This window comes from Mesoplodon mirus (assembly GCF_964341445.2).
Source record: "Mesoplodon mirus genome assembly, chromosome: 3".
Classification (NCBI taxonomy): Eukaryota; Metazoa; Chordata; class Mammalia; order Artiodactyla; family Ziphiidae; genus Mesoplodon; species Mesoplodon mirus.
The window spans coordinates 23602744-23628096 of NC_138978.1; the positions used below are offsets into that span (position 1 = coordinate 23602744).

The 25353-nt window shown below is 46.6% G+C and overlaps 1 protein-coding gene across 2 annotated transcripts; it reads left to right on the forward strand.

The window, feature by feature from the left end:
• The first annotated feature begins 53 nt into the window (after positions 1 to 53).
• On the forward strand, positions 54 to 24591 carry FAM110D (family with sequence similarity 110 member D). Of its 2 annotated transcripts, none has more exons than XM_082612888.1 (2): positions 54 to 171; positions 23012 to 24591. In XM_082612888.1, the coding sequence occupies exon 2, from the start codon at positions 23106 to 23108 to the stop codon at positions 23916 to 23918; it is 813 nt and encodes a 270-aa protein (XP_082469014.1). In that variant the 5' UTR covers positions 54 to 171; positions 23012 to 23105; the 3' UTR covers positions 23919 to 24591. The 2 variants fall into 2 exon arrangements, with proteins under 2 accessions (XP_082469014.1, XP_082469013.1); XM_082612887.1 differs by lacking the exon at positions 54 to 171 and adding an exon at positions 21129 to 21174.
• The last annotated feature ends 762 nt before the right edge of the window (positions 24592 to 25353 follow it).

The window sequence follows — 25353 nt, forward strand, 5'->3', positions numbered from 1 at the left end:
TAAACAAAGCACTGAGGATGTACTGTACTTAGTGGTCCAATGGAATAGCAGAGGGAAAATGAGAGACAGAAAACTAACTCTACATGTGATCTAATGATGAGTAGGAAAGTAGGTGTCAGAATTGTGGCTGCTTCTGACTCTGCCACCTCCTGGTACAGCCTTTGCAGACAGGTAAATTTTGCTTTATATTTAGAGGGTTTTGTTTTGTTTTGTTTTTGAATCTTGAAGCTATAAATACTTGTATTTACTAGCCTTTTCCTTTGCAGTTTACAAAGCGTTTTCACATAGTTTTTACATATCTTTTCAGTGAGTTTTACTTAAAATAGGGGCTGATTTCTTGATGAAGAAATTAATAGCAACTTAACACCAGCTAATGAGGTAAAGGTTTTACCTTAACACAGGGTTTTAGTGCCTAATCTCTGACTCCAGTTGGAGTTTACTCTGACAAAGCTTTATCTTTCTCACTGAAGTAATGACCCTAGGTTGTTCTGGTCTTTTCTTTAAATTCAAATGTTGCTTTCTTGGTTGACCAATCATAGATGTCCTCTCAAAGTGCAGTGTAATGATAGACAGTTGGTTCTGATTAGATAATAACTCCCACTTGAGAAACCTACCAGCCACACTTCTTGGAAGCCACACCTCTTGAGGGCAAGTGCCTCTTTTAAAGGCAGCACTTTCCCTTTTGCCGTTGTCATTGGTTAGAAGGGAGTTGTTTTTTTAAAAAAAAAAAATTGCCTGAGCTTGGGACTTCACTCTTTCATTTCCAGTTCAGCCCTGGTATTTCAAGCTTGGCTTGTTCTGAGCAGAGGTTGGGCAACTTAATGTTACCAAAGGCATTGTGGTCTCGCTGCAGAAGCACAGGCAGGTAGCAGGTCTCATATTGAATACTAGCTTTCACAAATACCTACATAATTAATGTGTGGCCTTGGGCAAGTCACTTCATTCTGAGCCTCAGTTCCCATATGTGTAAAATGGAGGTGATAATATTTACATTTCAGGGTTTTTGTCAGAGTCAGAGATAATACACATAAAGTGCCTGGCACAGGGCTTTCCTGGTGGCTCAGTGGTTGAGAGTCCGCCTGCCGATGCAGGGGACGCGGGTTTGTGCCCCGGTCCGGGAGGATCCCACATGCCGAGGAGAGGCTGGGCCCGTGAGCCATGGCCGCTGAGCCTGCGAGTCCGGAGCCTGTGCTCCGCAGCGGGAGAGGCCGTAGCAGTGAGGGGCCTGCGTACCGCAAAAAAAAAAAAAAAAAAAAAAAAGTGCCTGGCACATTAAATTCTCAACTGGTAGCCATTGCTGTTACTGTGTTCTGATTTTGATGATTCGTTGAATGAATGAATAGATTCCCCATGAACCAGTCTTCAGTTGTAGCTTTTATTCTTGTCCCTTTGGGGAGAATCTGATGAAGGCTCTACATCCTCTCCTCGGGAAAATGTTTGCCTATAATTTCAGGAGATTTATAGATGCCCACATCGACCCCAAGTTAAGGGACCCTGAGCTATAGGCTCTACTGAGTACCTCTGTGCTATAGCTCCTGGGCTGAAAGTGGGCCATATGTGAGGAGACTTCTAGGGTACTTGTACCACTTTGTTTCTTGACCTGAGTGCTGGTTAGATGGGGTGTGTTTACTTTGTGAAAATTCATCAAGCTGGACTTACAAGTTTTACACTTTTCTCTACTGATTTTTTATACTAAAGTAAAAATCTTATTTAAACAAATATGCATTGGGGCTGGAAGCTATTGTGCCAGCTGTTGTCAGAGACAGAGAGGGAAAGGACACAGACTTGCAAATCAGACACTACTTTTCTGTTACTAGCTATGTGACTTGCATGAATTCCCTAACCTCTCAAATCTATAGCTTCCCACATGTTTAAAATAGAGATAATACCTGACTCAGAGAACTGCAAAGATGAAATGAGATGCTGCATGTAGAAAGGCACGGCACAATCAACAAATGATTGCTTCCCATTCTCTTTGGAGGACTCAGGGAATGACTCTGAGCTGCTTTTACTGCTAATTTACACCCCTGATAGAGAGCAAGTTTTGTTTGTTTGTTTTTTATTTAATTTAGCTTATATTTTTACAATATTTGAAAAATATCTTGTATTCCATGACTATAATGTCCTGTCCTGCCTGACTCTTTGCCTTATACCCTCCACAGGTATAGTTCTTAACTGACAATCTCCTTAGCCCAGTTTTCTTTCCTCTATTTGCTGATAACATGATTTCTGTCTCTCAGACGTAGAGAACCATGCCTAGAAATTTGGAGAGTACTCATAAGTACCAAATCCTAGAATGTCATGCCATTTCTCCTAGCTTTGCATATAAGGCAAGGAGAATGTGAGTTAACCTGCATGATTTGAGAGGTGACAGTAGAAGCACGGCTGCAAGGGGGCCAGAGAAAAGCGTGGCAATAGTGGCTAAAACTCCAATAACAAGAATAGAATTAGACTACAGTGGTTCCCAACTCCGGCCATACATTAGAATTTTAACCTAGGGAGATTGAAAAAAAAAACAAACTGATAACTTCTGCTTCTGGCCATTAGGGGGTGACAGGGCCTAGATTTCTCTTCCTGCCTTATACAGCTAAAACGTCAGACATTGGACAACTGGCAGTGCGGGATAGTGATCCCTGGGAGAAGGAAATCAAATGAGGAGCACTGTGATTGCCCCAGCTTGCTTCCTGTAGAGAATCTTCAGGCTGCCATACAGGGAAGGGGCATCTAAACCAAGTCCAGCAATCTTGCTGAGCAATCATTCAGAGTTCAGGGAGGCCAGGTCAACTAGAATTCATGGGAGAGAGAGAGCTGAACAAAGAGAGAACTCCAGACATTTGCGGAGAGCTTTTTCAAGACATTGGCTGAGCACTGATGAGTATATGCTTGTGAGGAAACTACCTGAGAGCAGGAAAGACTGTCTGAAAGGATCAGGCAGAACAACCCTCCCAGCTCACACAGGATCAAGGATAATTGCTGTTCCCACCAGCCAGAATGGAGAGATCTCCTAATACATCACAGAAGTACATCCATCAGGAGTGAGGCCAAATTAGTCCTAGGCTAAAGGGTATTCTGGCTCTGTCTAACAAAGCTTAAAAGTAAATCTTGAAAGAAATTTTTTTCCCTAAGAAACTTCATGTGCCAGGACAAAGCTCAAAATTACTTAAAGGAGTACAAAAATTCCAGTCCTCAATAACGTAAAATTCACAATGTCTGCCATAAAATTAAAAAGTATTAGGCATGCAAAGAAAGCAGGAAAATACAACCCACGTTGAAGAGAACAACCAGCAGAAACAGACCTCAGAAATAACACAGATAAAGTACTATACAAAGATGTTAAATATACTTCGTATGTACATTTGAAAGCAGAGGGAAGCATAAGCATGGTAAGGAGAGAAGGTATGGAATATATATATTCCAAAATGAAATTTGAGAAATGAAAAATATAATTACTGGGGTGAAAAATACACAGAAATTAGACACTATAGAAGATAAGCAACCTTGAAGACAATTCAATATAAGCTATACAAAATGAAACAGAGAGAAAAGAAGACTGAAAGAAAAAAAAATGAGCACAGCATTAGTGAGCTGTGAGACATCAAGTGGCCCATGTATAACTGGGATCCCAGAAGAAGAGATGAGAGTTGGAGAAAATATTTGAAGTAATAATGGTCAAAATTTTTTCCTAAATTTGATGAAAATTAGAAACTCAGAGATCCAAGAAGCTCAATAAGCCCAAGAACAAGAAAACTATACCAAGATATATCAATTACTTAAAATCAATGATAAAAGAAAATCTTAAATGGAGCCAGAGGAAAAACATACCTTACATACAGAAGAAAAAACAATTTGATGACAGATTTGTTGGAAATAATGCAGACCAGAAGACAGTGGGATGACATCTTCTAAATACTTAGAGAAAAAAAAAATCTAGAATTTTACACCCAGAAAAAAAATACCTTTCAGGGCTTCCCTGGTGGCGCAGTGGTTGAGAGTCTGCCTGCCAATGCAGGGGACACAGGTTCGAGCCCTGGTCTGGGAAGATCCCACATGCCGTGGAGCAACTGGGCCCGTGAGCCACAACTACTGAGCCTGCGCATCTGGAAACTGTGCTCCGCAACAAGAGAGGCCGAGATAGTGAGAGGCCCGCGCACCGCAATGAAGAGTGGCCCCCACCCGCCGCAACTAGAGAAAAGCCCTCGCACAGAAACAAAGACCCAACACGGCAAAAACAAAATAAATAAATAAATAAATAATACCTTTCAAAAAATGAAGGTTAAAAAAAGGACTTTTTTCTGAAGTACAGAAGCTGGAAGAACTCATCACCAGTAGATCAGCACTATAAGAAATATTAAAAGAAGGCTTTCAGGGACTTCCTTGGTGGCACAGTGGTTAAGACTCAGCACTCCCAATGCAGGGGGCCTGGGTTCAATCCATGGCCAGGGAACTAGATCCTACATGCCACAGTTAAGGAGCCCGCATGCTGCAACTAAGAAGACTGTGAGCTGCAACTAAGGAGCCCACGTGCCGCAACTAAGGAGCCGGCGAGCTGCAACTAAGGAGCCTACCTGCTGCAACTAAGACTCGGTGCAACCAAATAAAAATGAATAAATATTAAAAAATAAAAAAATAAAATAAATAAAAGAAGGTTTTCAGGGAGAAGGAAATGATAGCAGATGGATCTGGGCCTATACAAAGGATGAAGAGCTTTTCAGGGAGAAGGAAATGATAGCAGATGGATCTGGGCCTATACAAAGGATGAAGAGCAACAGACATGGTAAATATGTGTGAAAATACAAAACACTTTTCTTTAAAAATCTCTTTAAAAGAGGAAAAATAATAACAATGTATTGTGGGATTTATAATATATGTAGAATTAAATGTAGGACAACAATGACACAAAGGCCAGCAGAGGGATAAAGAAAGTATACTGTCATTATGTTCTTAAACTATACGTGAAGTGGTATAATATTATTTGAAATAGACTGTAATAAGTTAAAGGTATATACTATAAACCTTAAAACAATTACCAAAAGCAAAACAAAACAAAAAACCAAAGAGATATAGCCAATAAGACAATAAAGGAGGTAAAATGAAATCATCAAAACTACTCACTGCAAAAGAAGGCAGAAAAAGAGGTAAAGGGAACAAAGAACAGATGAGACAAATAGCAACATGGTAGATTTAACAATGTGATTTACACTGAAGGCTTTGGAACACATCACATCAGTTCCAACCTCCAGAGGAACTGGAGACTGAAGGAATTGAACTGAACCTCTGGGAGGGGCTGGAGACTAAAGGTCAGCCATTCAAGCACTGTGTGACAGAGCCCCATTCAAACTCAGGGGCCCAAAGGCTCAGATGAGCTTCTCTGGTTGGCAGTACTCTGTGAGTATTGTCACATTTTAACACCGGGAGAGTAACGTGTTGAGGATGATAGAAGCCTCACTTTTGGAACCTTCCCAGACTATGCCCTTGTGTATCTCTGCCTTTGCTTACAATTCTAGTGGGTCTGGTTCTAATGGTCTAATTGCTATAATAAAACTGCCGTCGTAAGTATAACACTTTACTGAGTTCTGCATGTCCTTCCAGCAAATTATTGAACCTAGGGGTGGTCCTGGGAACTCCTGAATTTGTAGTTAGCACCTGGGAAGTGAGGGTGACCCTGGGACTCTCAGAAGTTGCTTTTGATGTCTACAGTGAGGTCAGTCCTATGGGGAGTATGCCCTCAGTCTGGGCAGTATGCCCAAACTCCCTTATAACTATTCAGCGATAAAAAGGAACAAATGCATCTTTAATGATATTGTAAAAGCAGCCAGGCCCCTCCCCTGGGGAGGTACATACTGTATGGCTACATTTCACATTAATAAAATCTAGAACAAATATACTAGAAAGCAGCTCAGTGGTTGCCTGGGGATGAAGTGGGGTAGGTGGTAGGAGCATGGACCACAGAGGTGCATAAGGAGGAAATTTTGGGGAAAATGGGTATGTTCATGGGTTTCATATATATATCAGAACTTTCCAAACTATATACTTAAATGTATTTTATTTTGCATCAATAAAGTCGTGTAAATGTTTAAAAAACTGATGCCCAGGGTCCATCTCATATTAATTAAGTGAGAATTTCAGTAGGTAGAGTACTCACACTAATATTTTTAAACTATTAGTGACCCTAATGTGAAGATAGGATGAAATGTTGCAACTGAAAGAGCATCGGTCAGACTTTGGGATAGGTAGATTAGGTCAAAGTATGGTCTTTCAGATTCACTTACCTTCTACCAACCAGCAGCACCCCACCCCTGTCTTCACCCTCAGGTTCCTTCTACCTCATGTTAGAACTTAACTGTGTTTCTGAGAAACAGAAGAGATAAATCATTATCAGGTATTTTGCTCTAGGGGAGGGCTTCTTAAGCAGGAATCCAACAGAGGGCTCCAGGATTGTCAGCAGACTCCCTAGAATTGTAAGCAAAATTTTATGTATACATGAATTTTTCCATGGAGATGTTCCATAAATTTTAGCAGATTCTTAAAGAGGTCCAAAAGACTACGAACCACTATTCTACTCACATAAGGAGAACTCTGGGTGCAGGGTAAATTGGGTGGATATTAAAAGGAAAAGAGGGGCTTCCCTGGTGGCGCAGTGGTTGAGAGACCGCCTGCCGGTTCGTGCCCCGGTCCGGGAAGATCCCACGTGCCGCGGAGCGGCTGGGCCCGTGAGCCATGGCCACTGGCCTGCGCGTCCGGAGCCTGTGCTCCGCGATGGGAGAGGCCACAACAGTGAGAGGCCCGTGTACCGCAAAAAAAAAAAAAAAAAAAAAGAAAAGAATGAACACCAAAGGGTTTGGAAAACTGAGTCAGAGACTAGCCTAATGCAGCCTGGAGTTGCCTGGTTGTCTCCTGAGAGGCAGCCATTCTTATGTAGGTCTGTGTGTCAGAATACAACTACTTGTATCTGCAGGGGCTCTGGTCCTTTTCCAGCTGGCTCACAAACTAACCAGCCTGCTCCAGAGGCTTGATTTGGGCCCTGCCTTTTCCATTTTAGCAGACAGGATTCCTGAAGCTGATGAGAGATCTGGTGGGCCCTCAGCCCCTCTGCTCTAATCATATCAATACCAGTGACTGGAGGAGGACACTTGGTACTTCCAGTCCTTCCCAAAGGAATGTCTGTACGTGTGAGCTACAGTGGGCTGTGGAGAAGAATTATTCTTTAAGGTTGCTCACTTCCCTGTCTTTCAACACTTTGAGCCATTTCATTGCCCTTGAGACTTGAAAAGCAAAGCACCTGGGGACTTCCCTGGTGGCGCAGTGGGTAAGACTGAGCTCCCAATGCAGGGGGCCCGGGTTCGATCCCTGGCCAGGGAACTAGATCCCACATGCATGCTGCAACTAAGAGTTCGCATGCCACAACTAAGGAGCCCACCTACCACAACTAAGACCTGGCTCAACCAAATAAATAAATATTAAAAAAAAAAAAAAGCAAAGCGCTTGTCTCCCTACTGGGACAAGTGAAGCTATAGGCCTCCAGGACAGAAAGCTCTATTGCCCCCTTGAAATAGCAAAAGGAAAATTGCCTCTTGAGAAAATTAGCCCTACTGTGTGCTGGGCACTTTGTTAGGTACTTAAAAAAACTATTTTATTAACAGAAATCCTCTCTCAGTTTACAGATGAGATGTAGGAAACTAATAGTGACACACTATATAAGAAAGAATAGTAATAACCCCTAAAAATGTATCAAGCAGTTACAATGTGCCAGGCACTGCTTTAAGTGCTTCACATGCATTGACTCATATGACCCCTGCAACCCTGAAACATAAGTACTATTCTTTACCATTTTACAAGTAAGGAAACAGAGACACAGAGAGGGTAGATCACCTGCCCAAGGTCCACAGTTAGTTCAGGATCTGATGCTGATCAACTAACTGATGAACACAGTTAGTTCAGACCCAGGCTATCTTGACCTGAGAGCCCATGATCTAAATCACTACTCTGCACTGTACAAACAGAGGAAGCCCAGAATTGAGTAGAAATCATGGAGATGCTGAGATGGACCACTGCTGGGAATGTATGTCAGGAAAAAAATGTTGGATGAATATAATGAGATCAAATTATGAAGGGTCTTTGAAGACAGGCAGAAAAATATGAACTTGTGATCAAAGCTAAAAAATTAATGCCTTTCTGTTCCACCTCACTGCACTGTAACATGCAGGGGTTCTTAATGTAGAATCCATGGATGGATCTTGGAGAATCTTGACCCCCCTGAAATTTTAGTGTATTTGTATCAATGTACACATTTCTGGGAAGAGGGTCTAGAGCTTTCATTGGGTTCTTAAAGAGGTCCATGTCTTCCAAAGATTCTTAGCAAAAGTTCTTAACCTTTAGAGGGTGAATACCAATGGTTATACCAAGTCCCGGTTCAGCCCTAGAGTTGGTGTAACCTTGGGCAAAACTCAGTGCCTATGTTTCTTCATCTGTAAAATAGGGATAATAATATCTACCTCTCTAGGTTAGCTGGGCAAATTAAATGATTTATTATCATTATAAATCATAATATATACAAGTCATACTATATGAAACTCATAACATTAAGTGTATAAAAAACTCTAAAATGTCATAAAACAAATAAATGTGAGTTATAATGAAACATTTCATTTTAACATTTTTTCCCAACAATACAGTGAATTGGGTACCTGAGTAACCCTCCTGATGAAAAAAATTAAAATATTGCATAGAGGGGCTTTTTAAAAATTATTTTTTACGATGTTGCTGAGCTGCTGTGAAAGTAAGGAATATGCCAAGCCCCCAAATGAAGTGAAACCAGGAACTGTGGAGAGGGGAAAGTAAATGCCCAAATTGTCCTTAACCCTCACAGGATGCCTGTCAAGGCCTGGAGACCGTAATGTCCTCCTTTTGTGTGTGCAAAGGATATATGGGAGACAGGAGATAAATCCCAGGGCCCCTCCCAGATAGAACTCTAATAGGATATCCCAAAGGATTATAAGTACAATGCAAGAGCCAATGTCAAGTAAACCCTCACACTCAGAAAGGAGGAGATTTGAAAATTTCCTATATCAACTCTGGCCCGGGGAAGAGGGGAAAACAAAATTCTCCTTTAAGAATTCATAATTTACAAGTCAGTTCCCTCATAAAATCTGAAGTCAAATCACATTACTTATATAATCCTAAAATCCTCAAACAGAGAATTTAAAGTGGTGTGGGCTGATGGCACCAGCACGTTATTGACAGCAATAAATGCACATTGTCTCTGAAGGAACTCAATTTCAACACAGGCCTCTCACAAATTTCTAGGCAATATGAGCAGCTCATGGTAAAAAAAAAAGTCACCAAACACACAAGGTAACAAGGCACCATAAGGGAGAACAAGTAGAACTGAGAGGTGGTGAAACACACCTTCAAAGATATTGGAATTACCAGACACACAATATAAAATAAACTTGTTTAATGTATTTAAAGAAATAAAAGAGAAACTTGATACTATGTGGGAACTAGTACATTTGGAAAAAGAACCAAATACAATTTCTGAAAATACAAAAATATGTTAATTGGAATAGAAAACTCAGCAGATATTAGGTTAGAATTGCTGAGGTAACCATTACAAGAGCCTACAACCTCCAAACAAACAGAGGTGAGGAGTGGGGAGATCAATCCAAAAAAAAAATGTTTTAAAAAGAGAGAGGGCCTCCCTGGTGGCGCAGTGGTTGAGAGTCCGCCTGCCGATGCAGGGGATGCGGGTTCGTGCCCCGGTCTGGGAGGATCCCATATGCCGCGGAGCGGCTGGGCCCGTGAGCCATGGCCGCTGGGCCTGCGCGTCCGGAGCCTGTGCTCCGCAACGGGAGAGGCCACAACAGTGAGAGGCCCGCATACCGCAAAAAGAAAAAAAAAAAAAAAAAAAGAGAGAGAGAGGGAAAGTTCAACAAATATAATGCACATTACAAGATGAGAGAAATAAATAAAAATATATCAATCTCATTGGATGAGCTAAATTTTCCAGAGATAAAGGATGTCAGACCAAATAAAACAAAATCCAGCAATGTTCTGTTTACAAAAGACAGATCTAAAATGTAAGAACACAGAATGACAAAGTTTGAACAAAGAAATACTAGGCAAAAAATAAATAAAAATAAAGAGGACAAAATAACTATAGTAAGGCAAAAAGCATCACTAGAGATAAAGAGGGTCACTACAAGTTGTTAAACTTCAATTCACCACAGAGAGAAGGCACATTTCTAAGGTGGTGTGCACTAATACCTTAGCCTCGAAATACTACAGAGAGAAATGGGCAAATCCACCATCCCACCGTGGAATATTTTAACACAAATTGTTAAATTTGTAACAGTAATTGATAGGTCAAGTAAACAAAAATTCAGTAAGGACATGGGAAATTTAAACTGTACAGTTAATAAGCTCTATATGTTCCAGTCATCTATTTGTCTATCCCTACTTCACTGTCTTATTTACTGTAGAATTAAATAAATCAACGCTTAACCTCATCCTTGTCACACAGCGAGTGCTCACTAGATGTTAGTGCAGCAGCAGCAGTAACTTACTATGTGACTTTGGTCGAGCCACTCAACCTGTGAGCCTCAGTTACCGCTTCTAAAAATGGTCATAATAATAAATTATTTTTCCAAGTTGCTTTGCAAACCAGAAGAGTATGTTTGTGAAGATATTTCATAAACTATGGGGAAAAACATAAATGAAGGATCATTGCTTTTACCAGTTAACTGGTATTACAAAGCACCAAGGGTCAAGGTAAATAACCGTCAGAGTGGTCACCTGGTGGAGCAGCAGCACTAAGGGTGTCCAGGGAGGGCACATTATGCCAGCCGTGGTGTGGACCCTTGGGCTATTGGAGCTGGGAAGAGAGCCCGCAGGTGAAGGCAGATCTGGAAAGCTAGAGGGGTGAAGGCTGCCCTCTGGTGGATGTGCCTGGAATACCTTGCTCAAACACAGACTTGCACTTTCTGGGTGTCCTTAGGTAAAGCACTCCCTAGTCGGCACCTCTACATCCCCTCAGTTCCACAGACTTGCTTCCTATATACGATGTACGGTAGGGTGGGGTAATTTGGAAGCAAAATTTTCATTGTGGCCTGTGCCTTACAGTGCCAAGAGCTCACCTCATCTCAGAGCCTTGCTAGGGTCAGTCTCTAAAGGTAAGTGATTGACCGTAGATCCCACAGTACATCAGTAAAGAAGACGGCCTGGGCTCCCACCTCCTGATGACCAATCTCTTTTAGATCAGAGGATGGCAAGCGCAGCCTCTCTGACTATGGTTGGAACCTCCGGAAGCCAAAGGGGAGCAGATGACTCAGGATCCAGGGCCTTTATGGCACAAAAACTTATTCTCAGTTCTCACCTGAAGGCACTGAAACATTATCAAGGCTCTGGAACTAGTGGGTGCTTAATATTTGTTTGTAGAACAAACGTTGAAGGGAGGAAGTGGGAAAGGGTGTCCAAATTTGTAATAAAGTAGAAAGAGATGTTTGGGAGGAGCTGCTCAGAAGCCCCCTTCAGATGGCCTGGGGATCTCTGAAGGGAAGCTGGAGAGAGGCTGAACTGTTCCTGGGGGCTGGAACAAGAGTATGTCCCAAGGGTAATACACTGCTGGTGTCATGGCTGGATTTTCTGAAAACAGACAATGAGACAGAATTTGGGGTGCAAGGTGTTTATTGCGGAAAAACACCTATGAAGAAAAGGAGCAGGAATGAGGCTTAGGCAGAGAAAGAAGTTAAATTACAATGCAGGTTTGCAGATGACATGATACTATACATTGAGAATCCTAAAGACTCTACCAGAAAACTACTAGAGCTAACCAATGACTTTGGTAAAGTAGTACAAAATTAATGCACAGAAATCTCTTGCATTCCTATACACTAATGAAAAATCTGAAAGAGAAATGAAGGAAACACTCCCATTTACCACTGCAACAAAAAGAATAAAATACCTAGGAATAAACCTACCTAAGGAGACAGAAGACCTGTATGCAGAAAACTATAAGACGCTGATGAAAGAAATTAGAGATGATACAAACAGCTGGAGAGATATACCATGTTCTTGGACTGGAAGAATCAACATTGTGAAAATGACTATACTACCCAAAGCAATCTACAGATTCAGTGCAATCCCTATCAAACTACCAATGGCATTTTTCACAGAACCAGAACAAAAAAATTAACGATTTGTATGGAAACACAAAAGACCCCGAATAGCCAAAGCAATCTTGAGAAAGAAAAACGGAGCTGGAGGAATGAGACTCCCTGACTTCAGACTATACTACAAAGCTACAGTAATCAAGACAGTATGGTACTAGCACAAAAACAGAAATATAGATCAATGGAACAGGATAGAAAGTCCAGAGATAAACCCACGCACATATGGTCACCTTATTTTTGATAAAGGAGGCAAGAATATACAATGGAGAAAAGACAGCCTCTTCAATAAGTGGTGCTGGGAAAACTGGGCAGCTACATGTAAAAGAATGAAATTAGAACACTCCCTAACACCATACACAAAAATAAACTCAAAATGGATTAAAGACCTAAATGTAAGGCCAGACACTATAAACCTCTTAGAGGAAAACATAGGCAGAACACTCTATGACATAAATCACAGCAAGATCCTTTTTGACCCACGTCCTAGGGAAATGGAAATAAAAACAAAAATAAACAAATGGGACCTAATGAAACTTCAAAGCTTTTGCACAGCAAAGGCAACCATAAACAAGACCAAAAGACAACCCTCAGAATGGGAGAAAATATTTGCAAATGAAGCAACTGACAAAGGATTAATCTCCAAAATTTACAAGCAGCTCATGCAGCTCAATATCAAAAGAACAAACAACCCAATCCAAAAATGGGCAGAAGACCTAAATAGACATTTCTCTGATGAAGATATACAGATTGCCAACAAACACATGAAAGAACGCTCAGCATCACTAATCATTAGAGAAATGCAAATTAAAATTACAGTGAGGTGTGGTGTCACCTAACACGAGTCAGAATGGCTATCATCAAAAAATCTACAAACAATAAATGCTGGAGAGGGTGTGGAGAAAAGGGAACCCTCTTGCACTGTTGGGGGGAATGTAAATTGATACAGCTACTATGGAGAACAGTATGGAGGTTCCTTAACAAACTAAAAACAGAACTACCATATGACCGAGCAATCCCACTACTGGGCATATACCCTGAGAAAACCATAATTCAAAGAGTCATGTACCACAATGTTCAATGCAGCTCTATTTACAATAGCCAGGTCATGGAAGCAACCTAAGTATCCATCAACAGATGAATGGATAAAGAAGATGTGGCACATATATACAATGGAATATTACTCAGCCATAAAAAGAAACGAAATTGAGTTATTTGTGGGGAGGTGGATGGACCTAGAGACTGTCATACAGAGTGAAGTAAGTCAGAAAGAGAAAAACAAATATCATATATTAACGCATATATGTGGAACCTAGAAAAATGGTACAGATGAACCAGTTTGCAGGGCAGAAATTGAGACACAGATGGAGAGAACAAACATATGGACACCAAGTGGGGAGAGCGGTGGGGGTGGTGGTGTGCTGAATTGGGCAATTGGGATTGACATGTATACACTGATGTGTATAAAATTGATGACTGATAAGGACCTGCTGTATAAAAAAATAAATAAAATTAAATTTTAAAAAAATTCATTCATGAAACAAATGTATTGAGCACCCACTGGGCACCAGGCACTGTTTCAGGCACTTGGGATATATCAGTGAACCAAACAGAGATCCTTGCCTTCATTGAACTTACATTCTAGTTGGGGGCGGGGAGATATTTATGAGCACAAACAAGTAAATTAGTATGTTACAATGTGATAAGTTGAAACAAAGAAGAAGCAAAGAAAAAGTAGAACAGAGTAAAAAGGATTGGGAATGCTGCAGAAAGGGGCTGGCTGACTTAATAAACAAGGTCAGGGTTGGTCTCACTGGGTGAGATATTAACCAAGTCCTAAGGAAGTAAAAGAGGTATCAAAGCGGAGAACTAGAGGAAGGGCATTCCAGGTGGAGGGTCAAAGGCCGTAAGGTGGACATAGTCGGCGTGTTCAAGGAACAGGCCAGGAGGCGAAAGGTACCTGGGGTAAAGTGGGTGAGAGGGAGGATAGTAGGAGATCGGGTCAGAGAGCTAGCAGGGCCGGGTCATGTAAAGCCTTGCAAGCCAGTGAAGACTTTAGCTTTCCCTCAAGCGAAACGAGGAGGCTTTTCTGGGATTTGAGCAGAGAAGTGACATGATTGACTTTATATATATATATATATATATATATATATATATTTTTTTTTTTTTTTTTTTTTTTTTTTGCGGTACGCGGGCCTCTCACTGTTGTGGCCTCTCCCGTTGCGGAGCACAGGCTCCGGACACGCAGGCTCAGTGTTCATGTAGCCAACTGGAATCCACCCAAGGAACAGCTTTGGGGAACCACTGATCTGATCCACTTTCCTCCTTTTAACAGATCAGAATCTGAGGGTGGAGAGAGAAAGTGACTTGCTCCAGACCAAAAGTGAGTTCATGTCCAAGTCAGGACCATAACTTTGGTCTCCTGACTCCTTATGGGAACTTCTGCTGCTCTTCCAGGCCAGCTTTACCACAAACCTGGAAATATCTGGTCAGCATACCTGAGAAATTAGTGTGGAGATGGGTCGGAATGGTGGGCAAACCAAGGCTGCACATGTTCAATGCTACAGGCACTGTGATGAAGGTGACCTAGTTGGGGAGAGAATGATGTGTTTCCTTCTGGTTGATCTTGGTTGTAAGTGACTAAAAAATCAACCCAACAGGGTTAAGCCAAAAAGAAATGTACTGGCTTACCCAGTGTCAAGACGACGTGTAGGTTTGCTTCACACGTGATGAGATATGGAGGCTCCACTCATCCAGGTTGGTTTTCACTGTCTCTTCTCTGCTGACTCTGTCCTCAGGCAGGCTGTCCTCTCAGGGCTCTGTCTTCCCAGGTTCTTGCACAGCAGAGAACAGAGGGAAGCTTTGTCTCAGTCGTCTCAGCAAAAGTCTCATCGGCTGTAATCAAGTTACATGTCCAGCTTTAAATGACGTACTGTAGCCAGAGAAATGTGATAGGCTTTTTGACCCACACTTAGGTCAAGTGCCCCACTGAGTCATGTTACCCCACTCTGGGAGCACAGGGACTGAGAGTGGGAGAAAAGTGGCCAAGATCAGGGTAAGAGTGCCAGGAGAAAGATGAGTAATTGCTGAACGGTCAAAACTGCAGATGTTTCCAGTCCTAGGAACGATGGGGAACCTGACAACGGCCCTGGAGAAGGTGGTGGTTATAATCCAGTGGTGATATTAAGGTGTTGGTTATAATGCTATGGTGGTGTGAGAGATGGTGGTTATAATGCCCACCTCTTGGGGTGTCCGCCCAGTCCTCAACCTCCACTTTCTCTGGGAATTGCCCTCTTCACATATAAAAGGGTAGGTTCTCACCTTTGGGTATGTTCAGTGTGACACAACACCTCCGTGGCCATAGCTCAGTGCTACATTTACAAGTGACCAGAGAGGCTCCCACCCATAAAGGGCCCTTGATATAAAAAGTACCCCAAAAGCCATTTATTAAGGACCACATGGGCATCTGCCACTCAGGACACAGTGCTCAGCGCTGCACAGTGTAAACTCAAACCCTCAGCATCTACTCAGCCCTAACACCATTCGGCCCCAGGGAAACAGACGCTTCTCCACACCTCTTACCTTGTCCTCCAAACAAAAGACGATTGCATCGCTCTGCCGGAAGGTTTGCACTGCTGCTGAAATTGCAGACAGCCACTGTTTGGAGTGTGGGGAGACTGGGGAAAGCCCTTAGGTAAGAGAAAATGCAGATTAATTAACTGGTCAAATCTTTCCTCTCAGAGAGCATTAATGCGTAGATTCGTTTGTAAGGGAGTATTGTTTCCCAGAAAGTGCTAGCATCCATTTTCTTGCTTCACTTCGTGCTCCAGTGGGTAGCATGGTATTTGCAATAGTAGCGTATGATGGCTGAGGAACATTCTGCAGCATTAAACAATGCATTTTACACTTAAATTTGTAAATGAAGGCGAAGCATAATATGGAAGAAGTATTCTTGCCAATTCTTTACTGTTATGAATCTAGACATTGCTTAATGAGATGGTAAAAGTCATGATATAAGATATAGGGATTTATATGATGTCATTAAGATACATTGTAATATGTTCTGTGCTGATGATAATTTATCATATACATACCATTTAAATATTTGAACATGTTATGTACCATTTATAATTCATCTCTAAATTTAAGTATTAAGTATTGAAAATTTATTTTCAATTCTAACTTCTACTACCTCAGCAGAACAAAGTTTCCTCAAATTGAAATTTTAAAAAACTGAAAAAATAAAATAACAGACTAAGTAAAAGTGGTCTAATTAGACACTACTATCAGCAGAATACAAATTATGTGAAAATTTAGTTATAGCAACACAATTGGTAATTTTGCTGAAATCAAGGCAAGAAAAATAGGTTTTATGGAATGAAGATATAATAATGTATTAATTATTCACATCTTTGTTTTTTCGCTCATCTAACATTGCTGACCCTCATCTAACAAAACATCTATGTATGCTCAATGATAATTAAATTCAATCATCTTTGGTACTTTGATGACTTTCTCTGTATAAAAAAATCAAAACATATTTTTCAGTGTGTCATTATGAAAGTGTATTTGTCAAGGTAGGAGGATAGATTTCTTGCCATTGCTTTTCTATGAGAAGCCCCTGATTCCCTTCCACGTGTTCCTCTACTTTGCTTAGTGTAGACTGGATGCTTTTTGTTCCTTGTGCTCTATCTAAAGGCCACTTAGTGAAGACAGTGGTGGAAGGTAGAATGCTGGAGATGTTGTTGATAAAGACGGGATGATGCAAGTGTAGGTGATAAGGCCTGGAGCACAATGCAGTTGGGGCTGACCTCCTTCCAATCCTTGCTTGGGTCCAGAAGACTTGGAAGTCCTGCCCAGCCAACAGAAAAGCAAGGCAGGAGGGCCAGCGGGCAGGGAGAGCAGACTTGCTTGAGCCCCGCCTGAGGGGTAGAATCGAGGCAGGCAGTGCTGCTCAGTGGGTAAGAGCCGGCTCTGGAGTCCCAGCTCTACCATCTGCAAGCTGTGTGACCCTAGGTGAGTTACCTTGCCTCTCTCTGCCTCTGTTTACTCACCACTTCACATGGGGTTTTGTGAGGAGTAAGAGAGGTACTGAGAGTCAAGCACTTAGCAGAGCTCCTAGCACAGAGTAAGCGCTCAGTAAATGCAGCTGGTTTTGTTCTAACTCTAGGTTATAAGCTCCTGAGAGCAGAAATCCTATCTGTTTTATTTCCGTTGTTCGTTAGCATCTTGTACGTGTTCCGGGGGAAAAATGTTTAATGACCCCCTCCTCCCCTCTTCGGCCGCCCCCGCGGCGAGTACCCGGCAGCAGGCGGCGCCGGCTCTGCCCAGAAGCCACACCCCTCGGCGGGAGAGGGCGCGGGAGCCAGGCTATTGTTGTGGCCGAGATTCCTTCCGAAACGGAAAGCCCGGAATTAGGGGATAGCGGCTCGAATCGGTACGGGGCTCACCCACGGCCGGCGTAGGGGGGCTCCTCCTGTGGTGCCGGGGCGTTACAGACCCCAGTCTGAGCCCCTCCCTCTCTCTGAACTCTCCACCTCCCACTGAACCCCCGTCCCCTGCCCTGAGGCCCCACCTCTCCTCTAAGCCCCCTTCTCTCACTGAGCCTGCCTTTGCTCGGTGTCCCCATCGCCTCCCTGCGCCCATCTCCTCACAGAAACCCCTCTCTTCCCTGTACCCCCTCTTCTCTCTAAGTCCTCTTGAGCACCGGCCCCCCTTCTCTCTCAGCAGCCGCCTTCCCTAGCCTCTTGCCCTCACTGAGACCCTGGCTCCTGCCGTCCCCTTAGCCTATTGCTCTCACCATCCCTCCCTCAACGCCCCCCCCAACCCTGCCCTCTACAGCCTCCCCTCCCTCCCATCCCACCCCCATCAGAAATCCCCTCCAGACCCAGATCTGATACCCCCTCCTCTTTGAAAGCTTCCCACCCCAGCCCGGGCAGAACAGATGCCCCCCCCAAGTGCCCCTGCTTTTTTCAACTTTGTTAACAGCAGCGCTGCTCACACTTGAGCTGTGATCAGTCCTTCACACTTCTGTTCCCCCCACCCCTGCAGCAGGGTGAGCTCCCTGAGAGCAAAAGCCAGGTCTGACCCATCTGCTGCACAGGGCAGTGTTCAAAACGACTTGGTGATGTGGCTGACAGTGAGACTGTGGGATGAGAAAAAAAGACTTAGGCCGTTGGGGTCAGGGAAGGCGCTGGAGGGCGAGACCTGAGAAGCCAAGACTGAAATTTACAAGCACCTGAGGCACCAGGTGCTTTCTCAGGCACCACTTCTTTGCGCCACACAAAAGCTGGTCTTACTCCCATTTTACACAGAAGGAAACTCAGAGAGGTTAAGTTCTTGCCTGAGGCCTCAGAGCCAGTGACTGACAGACCAGGATTAGAATCAGAGGCACCAAGGTGTGCTTGCCTGTGGTGAGGGGGCAGTATCTGGCTGGTGAGGGAAGTGACACATTTCTCCTCTGCGACAGTGTGGATCTGGGGCCTGAGGCTGGAGCTGAAGGTTCTCCTGACCTGTCCTCATCACTCCTGACACTGACCAGAGATGTGTCCCCACCCTCCCACCACCCTCTCCTGGAAGGAGCCAGTTCTGACTCAGCCATTCCCATCTACCCTCATCCTCAAGGTGATCCGGGAATGAGCTCGGAAATAGGAAGGAAACATCCCTCAGATTTGGCCTCCCCCCTCAACAAAGGTCCTGGCTCTAGGGCCAGAAGGAGTCACTTTAAGGCTCTCCCTGGGGACCCATGACCAGAAAGACAGATGATCCAGTTCAAGTCAAGTGTGACCAAGAGACAGGCAGGGCAGGCAGCTGGATCTCCCACGATCTCCCCCACCTCCCACCTCTTTCAGGGCTGACTCCTTCAGGGCTCGCTCAGCCGAAAGCCAATCCAGTCAAACCTCGCCCCCATGACTCTGCTCTCCAGGATGGTAGTATGTGTCTATTGACATCCTGGGATAGGGTACCATCACCCCTCAGACTGGGAGCTCCTGAAAGCAGGGCTCTTTGACCAGTCCCCACCCCCAGACTCCTGAGGGCAGGGCTGTGTCTGGCCCTTCTGACTGGGGACTCCCAGGGCTGGGGCTGTGTCTCCCTACTCTGAGCACTCCTGAGGGGAGGTGGGCTCACTTTTAGTCACCCTCATCAGACTGGGGGCTACCCCAGGGCAGCACCTGCATTGTACTCTGAATCCCCCTCTTTCTGTAGCCCAGTGTCTGTCCGGAGCTGAGAAGGAGGCCCCTGCCTGCCCTGCCACCCAACCGGGAAGCTCCTTTAAGACCAAAGGGATGGGGGTTGTATAAGAGTCAGACACAACAGCCCCATCCTCCCCCTCCTTCACAGGCCAGGTTTCCTGCCATTGACAGCATCCCAGCTGGGCCCTGCCCGGCCTCATGCTTAACCCCTTCATGACCAGATCTCAGGGCTACTGGCCTGCACCTGCAAACTTCATCTATAAAATTAGGAAAATAATTGGGTTGTTTTGAGGATTAAATGTGTTAATCATTGTGTGAAGTACTCAGAACAGTGCCCTAGGATATATTAGTCTCTCAATAAAAATTAGCCGTTCTTCCTAATTGTGTGAGCTTGGGTTAGTCATTTCACATATCTGAGCCTCAGTCTCTTAAGCAGTCAAATGGAGAAAATAACAAACCTACTTCCGAAACATAGTCCTGGGGATGAACTGTGATAATGTATATGGGAGCATTTTGTAGAGTGCTGTAACAACACAATATGGAACTATCTATCATGAACAAAAAAAAATACTCCCTCTAACTAGGTAATAAAAATCTCTTACCAGGAGATGGGCCTTTTGGTTTTCAGACTTATTACCTTACTTGACAGGCAGAAGGTACAGTGGAAAGAGTGGATTTGGGTTGGAAATAAGTACCCCCCCTTTAATCCTGTTTCCTTACCCATAAAGTGGGGTGGTCACTCCTGCTGGGTCCTCTGTTTAGGGTCCTTGGGAGGGACAAAGGAGATCAGAGAGCACAGGTGTGAATGTGCTTTGCAAACATTAAAAAGTGCTAGAAGGGAGGGAAAGGGATTTGTGAAAAGTGGCCATGGGGTGGTGGTGCAGGAACCTCTTGGCAAGGACATTGGTCTTTGAGCTCTGGGTACTGCAGAGTTTACCCACTGGGGAGAGAAGAGGGGCTCTCTTGGAACCAGCATTGTGGAGCCTGGGCTCCCCCTTGAGACATGAGGTGTCAAATAAGAAGCTGTGCTAGCTCTAGAATTTCCCAATGGGGGCAGAGAAGGAAGGAGGTCCTTTACCCAGGCTTGGCCCCAGAATCATCCCTTCATCAACCTCTTCCCAGACAATCCCATTTGCCATCAGAGGACCTTGAGCAGAGGCAGCTCCAATGGGCTCCCTTGTGACCTTCATGCCAAGACTTGCTGGGAGGGGCTCACCCGGCACATCTGCAGCACCACTGCCCCCGCCTTTAGGTTGCAGATTCCTGGCCTCACCCCTCGGGAGAGCAAGCTTGACACCATCCACACACCTGGACCAGGACAGGTCTCAACCTGCTACAGAGGGGAAAAGCTGGTTAACTAGAACCCTGCGCCTTCTCATCTGAATGAGGAGGATCTGCCAAGGCCCAGCAGAGGGGGCTGACCCCACGTGAATCGCATGTCCCCACCCCAGGCCTCTGGAGGAAGCTTGGGAATCAGGAGACCTTGTCTGGGGTGCTGGCTGTGCCCCAAGCTCACTGTGCCTCTGTGCAAATCACTTAACCTGTCAGGGACCGTTTGACCATCTGTAAAGTAAAGGAGCTGGATGTGGTCCAAAGGTCCTCTCCAGCACTGAGACTGTGACCAGGAAGGAGTTAACAGAGGCCAGGCTCCAGGTCAGGAAGGCAAGGGTTAACCTGGGGGGGTGGAGGCTCTCTTGGCTTTTCCTGTGTAGCATGAGGTTTGGCTGCCACCAAAGTTACTTCCAGTCCCTGCTGTCCCTCCTGCCTTCAGTCTGGACCTGCCTGGGGACCCTGGCATTCAGCCTCACCATGCAGAGGTGAGTGCATCCTGAGCCCAGGGCTGGGGTGGGAGGGCACCCAGGGACCCAAGGGCAAGGAGGCTGGCACAAAGCCAGTGAGCACAGTCCCCTAGCCTGCATCTGCATCCAAAGCCAAATGCTTGGGCAAAGTTCGGACCACTAACCCCAGTACTGGGAGAGGGTGGGCAAAGGGATGGCGGGCACAAAGATGTCTGCCAGGCTTCTAGGGTGGAATGTCTGTGGTTGGGCACCAAGGCAGCCCAGAAGGCAGGGAAGAGGCAGTGGACAGCAAACTATTTTCGTCCCTGTGTTTAGGAACTTTTTATAGCCGCCTGCACAGCGCTCGGAAGAGAAGGAGGGGACAGGAGGGTACCCTTGAAGTCAGACAGGCACAGTGCCCTCCTGGGACCTTGGAATCTGACCTATTGCCAAGTTTAGTCCTTGGGAGGCAGGAAGGAGGGCACTGCTAGGCTTTCCTTGCTGCCTGGTTTCCCAGTCACCAACTACCTATGGACTGACTTGCTAGACCCTAGATGGGTGTATGTAAGTGTGTGTGGGGGGGGAGTGGGTGGGTGTTGGTGTGTGTGTATACACACAGGCTGCCCTGGGGTGGGTAGGGTTGGCAGAGTCTCTGCCCCAAGGCCCCTTACCAGGGCTCCCCTCCCCCCATCCCTGGCAAGTTCTGTTCCTTTGTTGCCTGCAGACCCGAGGTCTCCTCAGCCCCCAGAACTGATGTGTCCCTCTCAGCTGAATGGAGGATGGGGGGGAGCAGGGAAACGGGGATGGGGTAGAGTGTACTGAGCCGTGTGGGTGGCCCATTCTGTTACTGCCAAGGGAACTGTCAGCTCTTGATTTACAACCCCTCCGGCCCCCCTTCCCCAGCAGAAGGGAGCTGGATGAGAAGGGTCACGGGTTTTAGGATGAGGGACCCTGAGGGCAGATTTCTGGGAACACAGGTTATTGGGAAGAATTAGTGGAAGGAAATTTTTAGTGAGATAAGGGGCCAATCTCTAGCAGAAAGTGCTTGGTTTTATAGCAGCAGGAATAGAAGCAAAACATAGAGGAAAGTTTTGACAGGCAAGTGAGATACTCATTTTGAACAAGTTCTGGACTGCAAAGCAAGAGATCTGGGTTCCCTATCCTGGGCCCAAACTCTCAGTAAGACCTGAACAAGCCTCCTCCTCTCAGGGCCAGTTTTCTCTTCTATGAAATGGAAATGCAGAGGTAAACAAGGTGATGTATACAGTTGGGCATTGTGGAATTCCCTTCGCAGGGGGCACAGAACAGGTGGCAGGTAGCTGGCTGAAGTGACCTGGTGACCATCTCCCTCTCTTTCCCTGATGGCCCTGCTGGGCCTGGGCAGGGCAGTTGGCTGCAATTACTGGAGGCTCCTACCCTGTGGTTATATCCCTGACCTCTGTGTTTGGGGGCGGGATGGGTGGGTCCTGCTGGAGCCAGCATGTGGCTGGGAAGCCTCCTTGTCTTGGACTCAAAGTTGCTAGGTTGGGAAGAGGTATTTTTTCCGGTTGAGGCTACTTTCGGGAATTGGGCAGGGACCAGCCCCATTTCCTTTTCCAAGTGTCCTGCTTGCTGATGCTTGCTTGGCATGGCCCTGTGGCCCCAGAATGGGGCACCCTCAAAGGGGCATATGTTTCTGGGTGGCCAGGGAGCCCCTGCCCATTGTCTCTGAGGGACGGGCGTGGGAGGGATACCTGAGCCTCTGACCCCTGGGCATGGCACCTGGCTGACTTGGATGGGGGAGGGGTGGCTGGCTGAGCCTATTCCCAGGAATGCCTGCAGGAGACGGGCAGGGACATTTCCTACTCTCCCCCTGACCATTCCTCTTTCTCCGCAGGTCCCAGGAGGCCCCAGCCAATTGCTCTCAGCTCCTCAACTATCTGCCTACCTCCAGTGGCTTATGGGGCACTGTCCTGCCCAGTTCTGCTAAGATGCTCCTGGCCTCTCCCTCCACCCCATCCAGGGGACGGACCCCCAGCGCTGTGGAGAGGCTGGAGGCCGACAAAGCCAAGTACGTCAAGACGCACCAGGTGATAGCGCGACGCCAGGAGCCAGCTCTGCGTGGGGGTCCCGGGCCGCTCACCCCGCACCCCTGCAACGAGCTGGGGCCCCCTCCATCGCCCAGGACGCCCAGACCTGCCCGCCGGGGCAGTGGCAGGCGGCTGCCAAGGCCTGATTCCCTCATCTTCTACCGCCAGAAGCGGGACTGCAAGGCTTCAGTGAACAAAGAGAACGCCAAGGGCCAGGGGCTCGTGCGTCGCCTCTTCCTGGGCGCCCCCCGAGACGTCGCTTCAAGCAGCCCAGGCTCAACGGAGCGACCCGCGGCTCCTGGGGGTTGGGCCGCGCCCCAAGATGCCCCAGAAGCAGCGGGAAAGCGGGCATTGTGCCCCACGTGCTCGCTGCCCCTGTCGGAGAAGGAGCGCTTCTTCAACTACTGCGGTCTGGAGCGCGCGCTGGTGGAGGTGCTGGGCGCCGAGCGCTTCTCTCCGCAGAGCTGGGGCGCCGACACCAGCCCCCAGCCCGGAACGTCGCCGCCGCCCGGCTCTGGGGACGCCAGCGACTGGACGTCCAGCGACGGCGGCGCAGAACACCGGGAGCGTGCGGAGGGCGGTGGCTCGGAAGCGGCGGGCTCGGCGCGGGACGGGCGCCCCCAGGTGTCGGTGGTGGAGCGCAACGCGCGCGTCATCCAGTGGTTGTACGGCTGCCAGCGCGCCCGCGGCCCGCCGCGCGAGTCCGAGGTGTGACTGCCGCCGCTCGTGAGCAGGCTCTGGTGGAGTCCGGGGTCCGGGGAAGGGCAAGGGGTGAGCGCGGGGCTGGACCCAGGCACGGGCGGGGACACCCTGCCTCTCACGCGCCGGGTGCTTTTGGGCAAACCCTTCCCTTTGGATCTCGGTTTCCCCTCATGAACCTTGGGAGGATGGAACAAAAAGATCCTGAAGGCCCTTCCCAGCGCAGGCGGCGGACGGGGAGGGGGCGGCCTCGTGGCCCCTGTGGAGGCCGGGAGGCTAGTGAAGACTGGGCGACTGAGGACTGGGATGGGAGATCAGAGAACCTGCTGAATAAAGGTCAAAAAGTTATTTAAAGGAGTCGAGAGGCTGGATTACAGAGCAGACGCGCGAGGGTTTTTGGAGTGTGGGTTCCAGGCAGACTGTGCCTCTCGGGACCGCAGACACACCTCTCGGTGATCAAAGTATATTTGAAATGGTCACAAAGCGCTTGGCAAAGTTCCTGGCATATAGAAAGTGCTCAATAAACGAAGCCGCTATGACCACTACCGAATTGGCACTAACACTATTATGATCGTCTCTGCCACCGACCCCCCAGGAGGGTCCAAATTAGAGCTGGGAGCCGGGAATCGCGCGTTTGTGGAGTTTTGGGGAGGGGTCTGCTCCAGAAATCTGGGGTTCACCAGCCCCTGAAGGCTCCCATTCCTGGAGCTTTGCTACCCATTTTGGTTACTAGATATGAAGGGCTGAGATGTGGAGGATCCAGAATCGAGGACAATAAAGGACTCTTCAAACCAGGACTTTGCCAACCCGCAGCCTCACATCTTGTCACCGTCTTCCTTTCCCTCAAAGACAAACAAGGTCACCTGTTTTCCTCACACGTTCACACCTGTAAGTCTTTGTTCAAGGCCTCCTCCCTTTGCCTGGGTTACCTTCCCCTTTCTCTCCACTCATCCTTCTAAGATTACATATACGCATTCTCTCTCAGGAACTCCTGAATTTCCCAGCCGGGGTCATCTCCTCTGAGCTCCCAGCTACAGCCTTATTTTTGTGCCTCACCTTATCACCTTGTGTGGGACCCGCTGGTAGTCTGGGTTCTCTTGTTAGTCACTGACCTTCCCCTAGTACAGGGACAGCCCACGTAGCGAGGCCACAGGAAACGTTTGTCGAACTAAAAGGGGCTGGACAGGGCGGCGGTACTTGTCCTTTAGGGTTCCCCAGATTCCTGGAAAGTTGGACCCTAAATCGAACACAATCTATCCTGATACCTAGGAAGTCTCTGGTCATTTTCTCCTTGTACGTTTGTGGGGGGAGAAGGCGAGGACCACTCCAGCTGGACCCTGCCCTGAGGTTGCCCACCCAAAAGCAGCCTTCCCCGCCGTATGGACAAAAGCACGCGGTCACACGGCGTGTCGGGCCAGGGTTTTTTTTTTTATCGCGGGAGGGGAGAGGC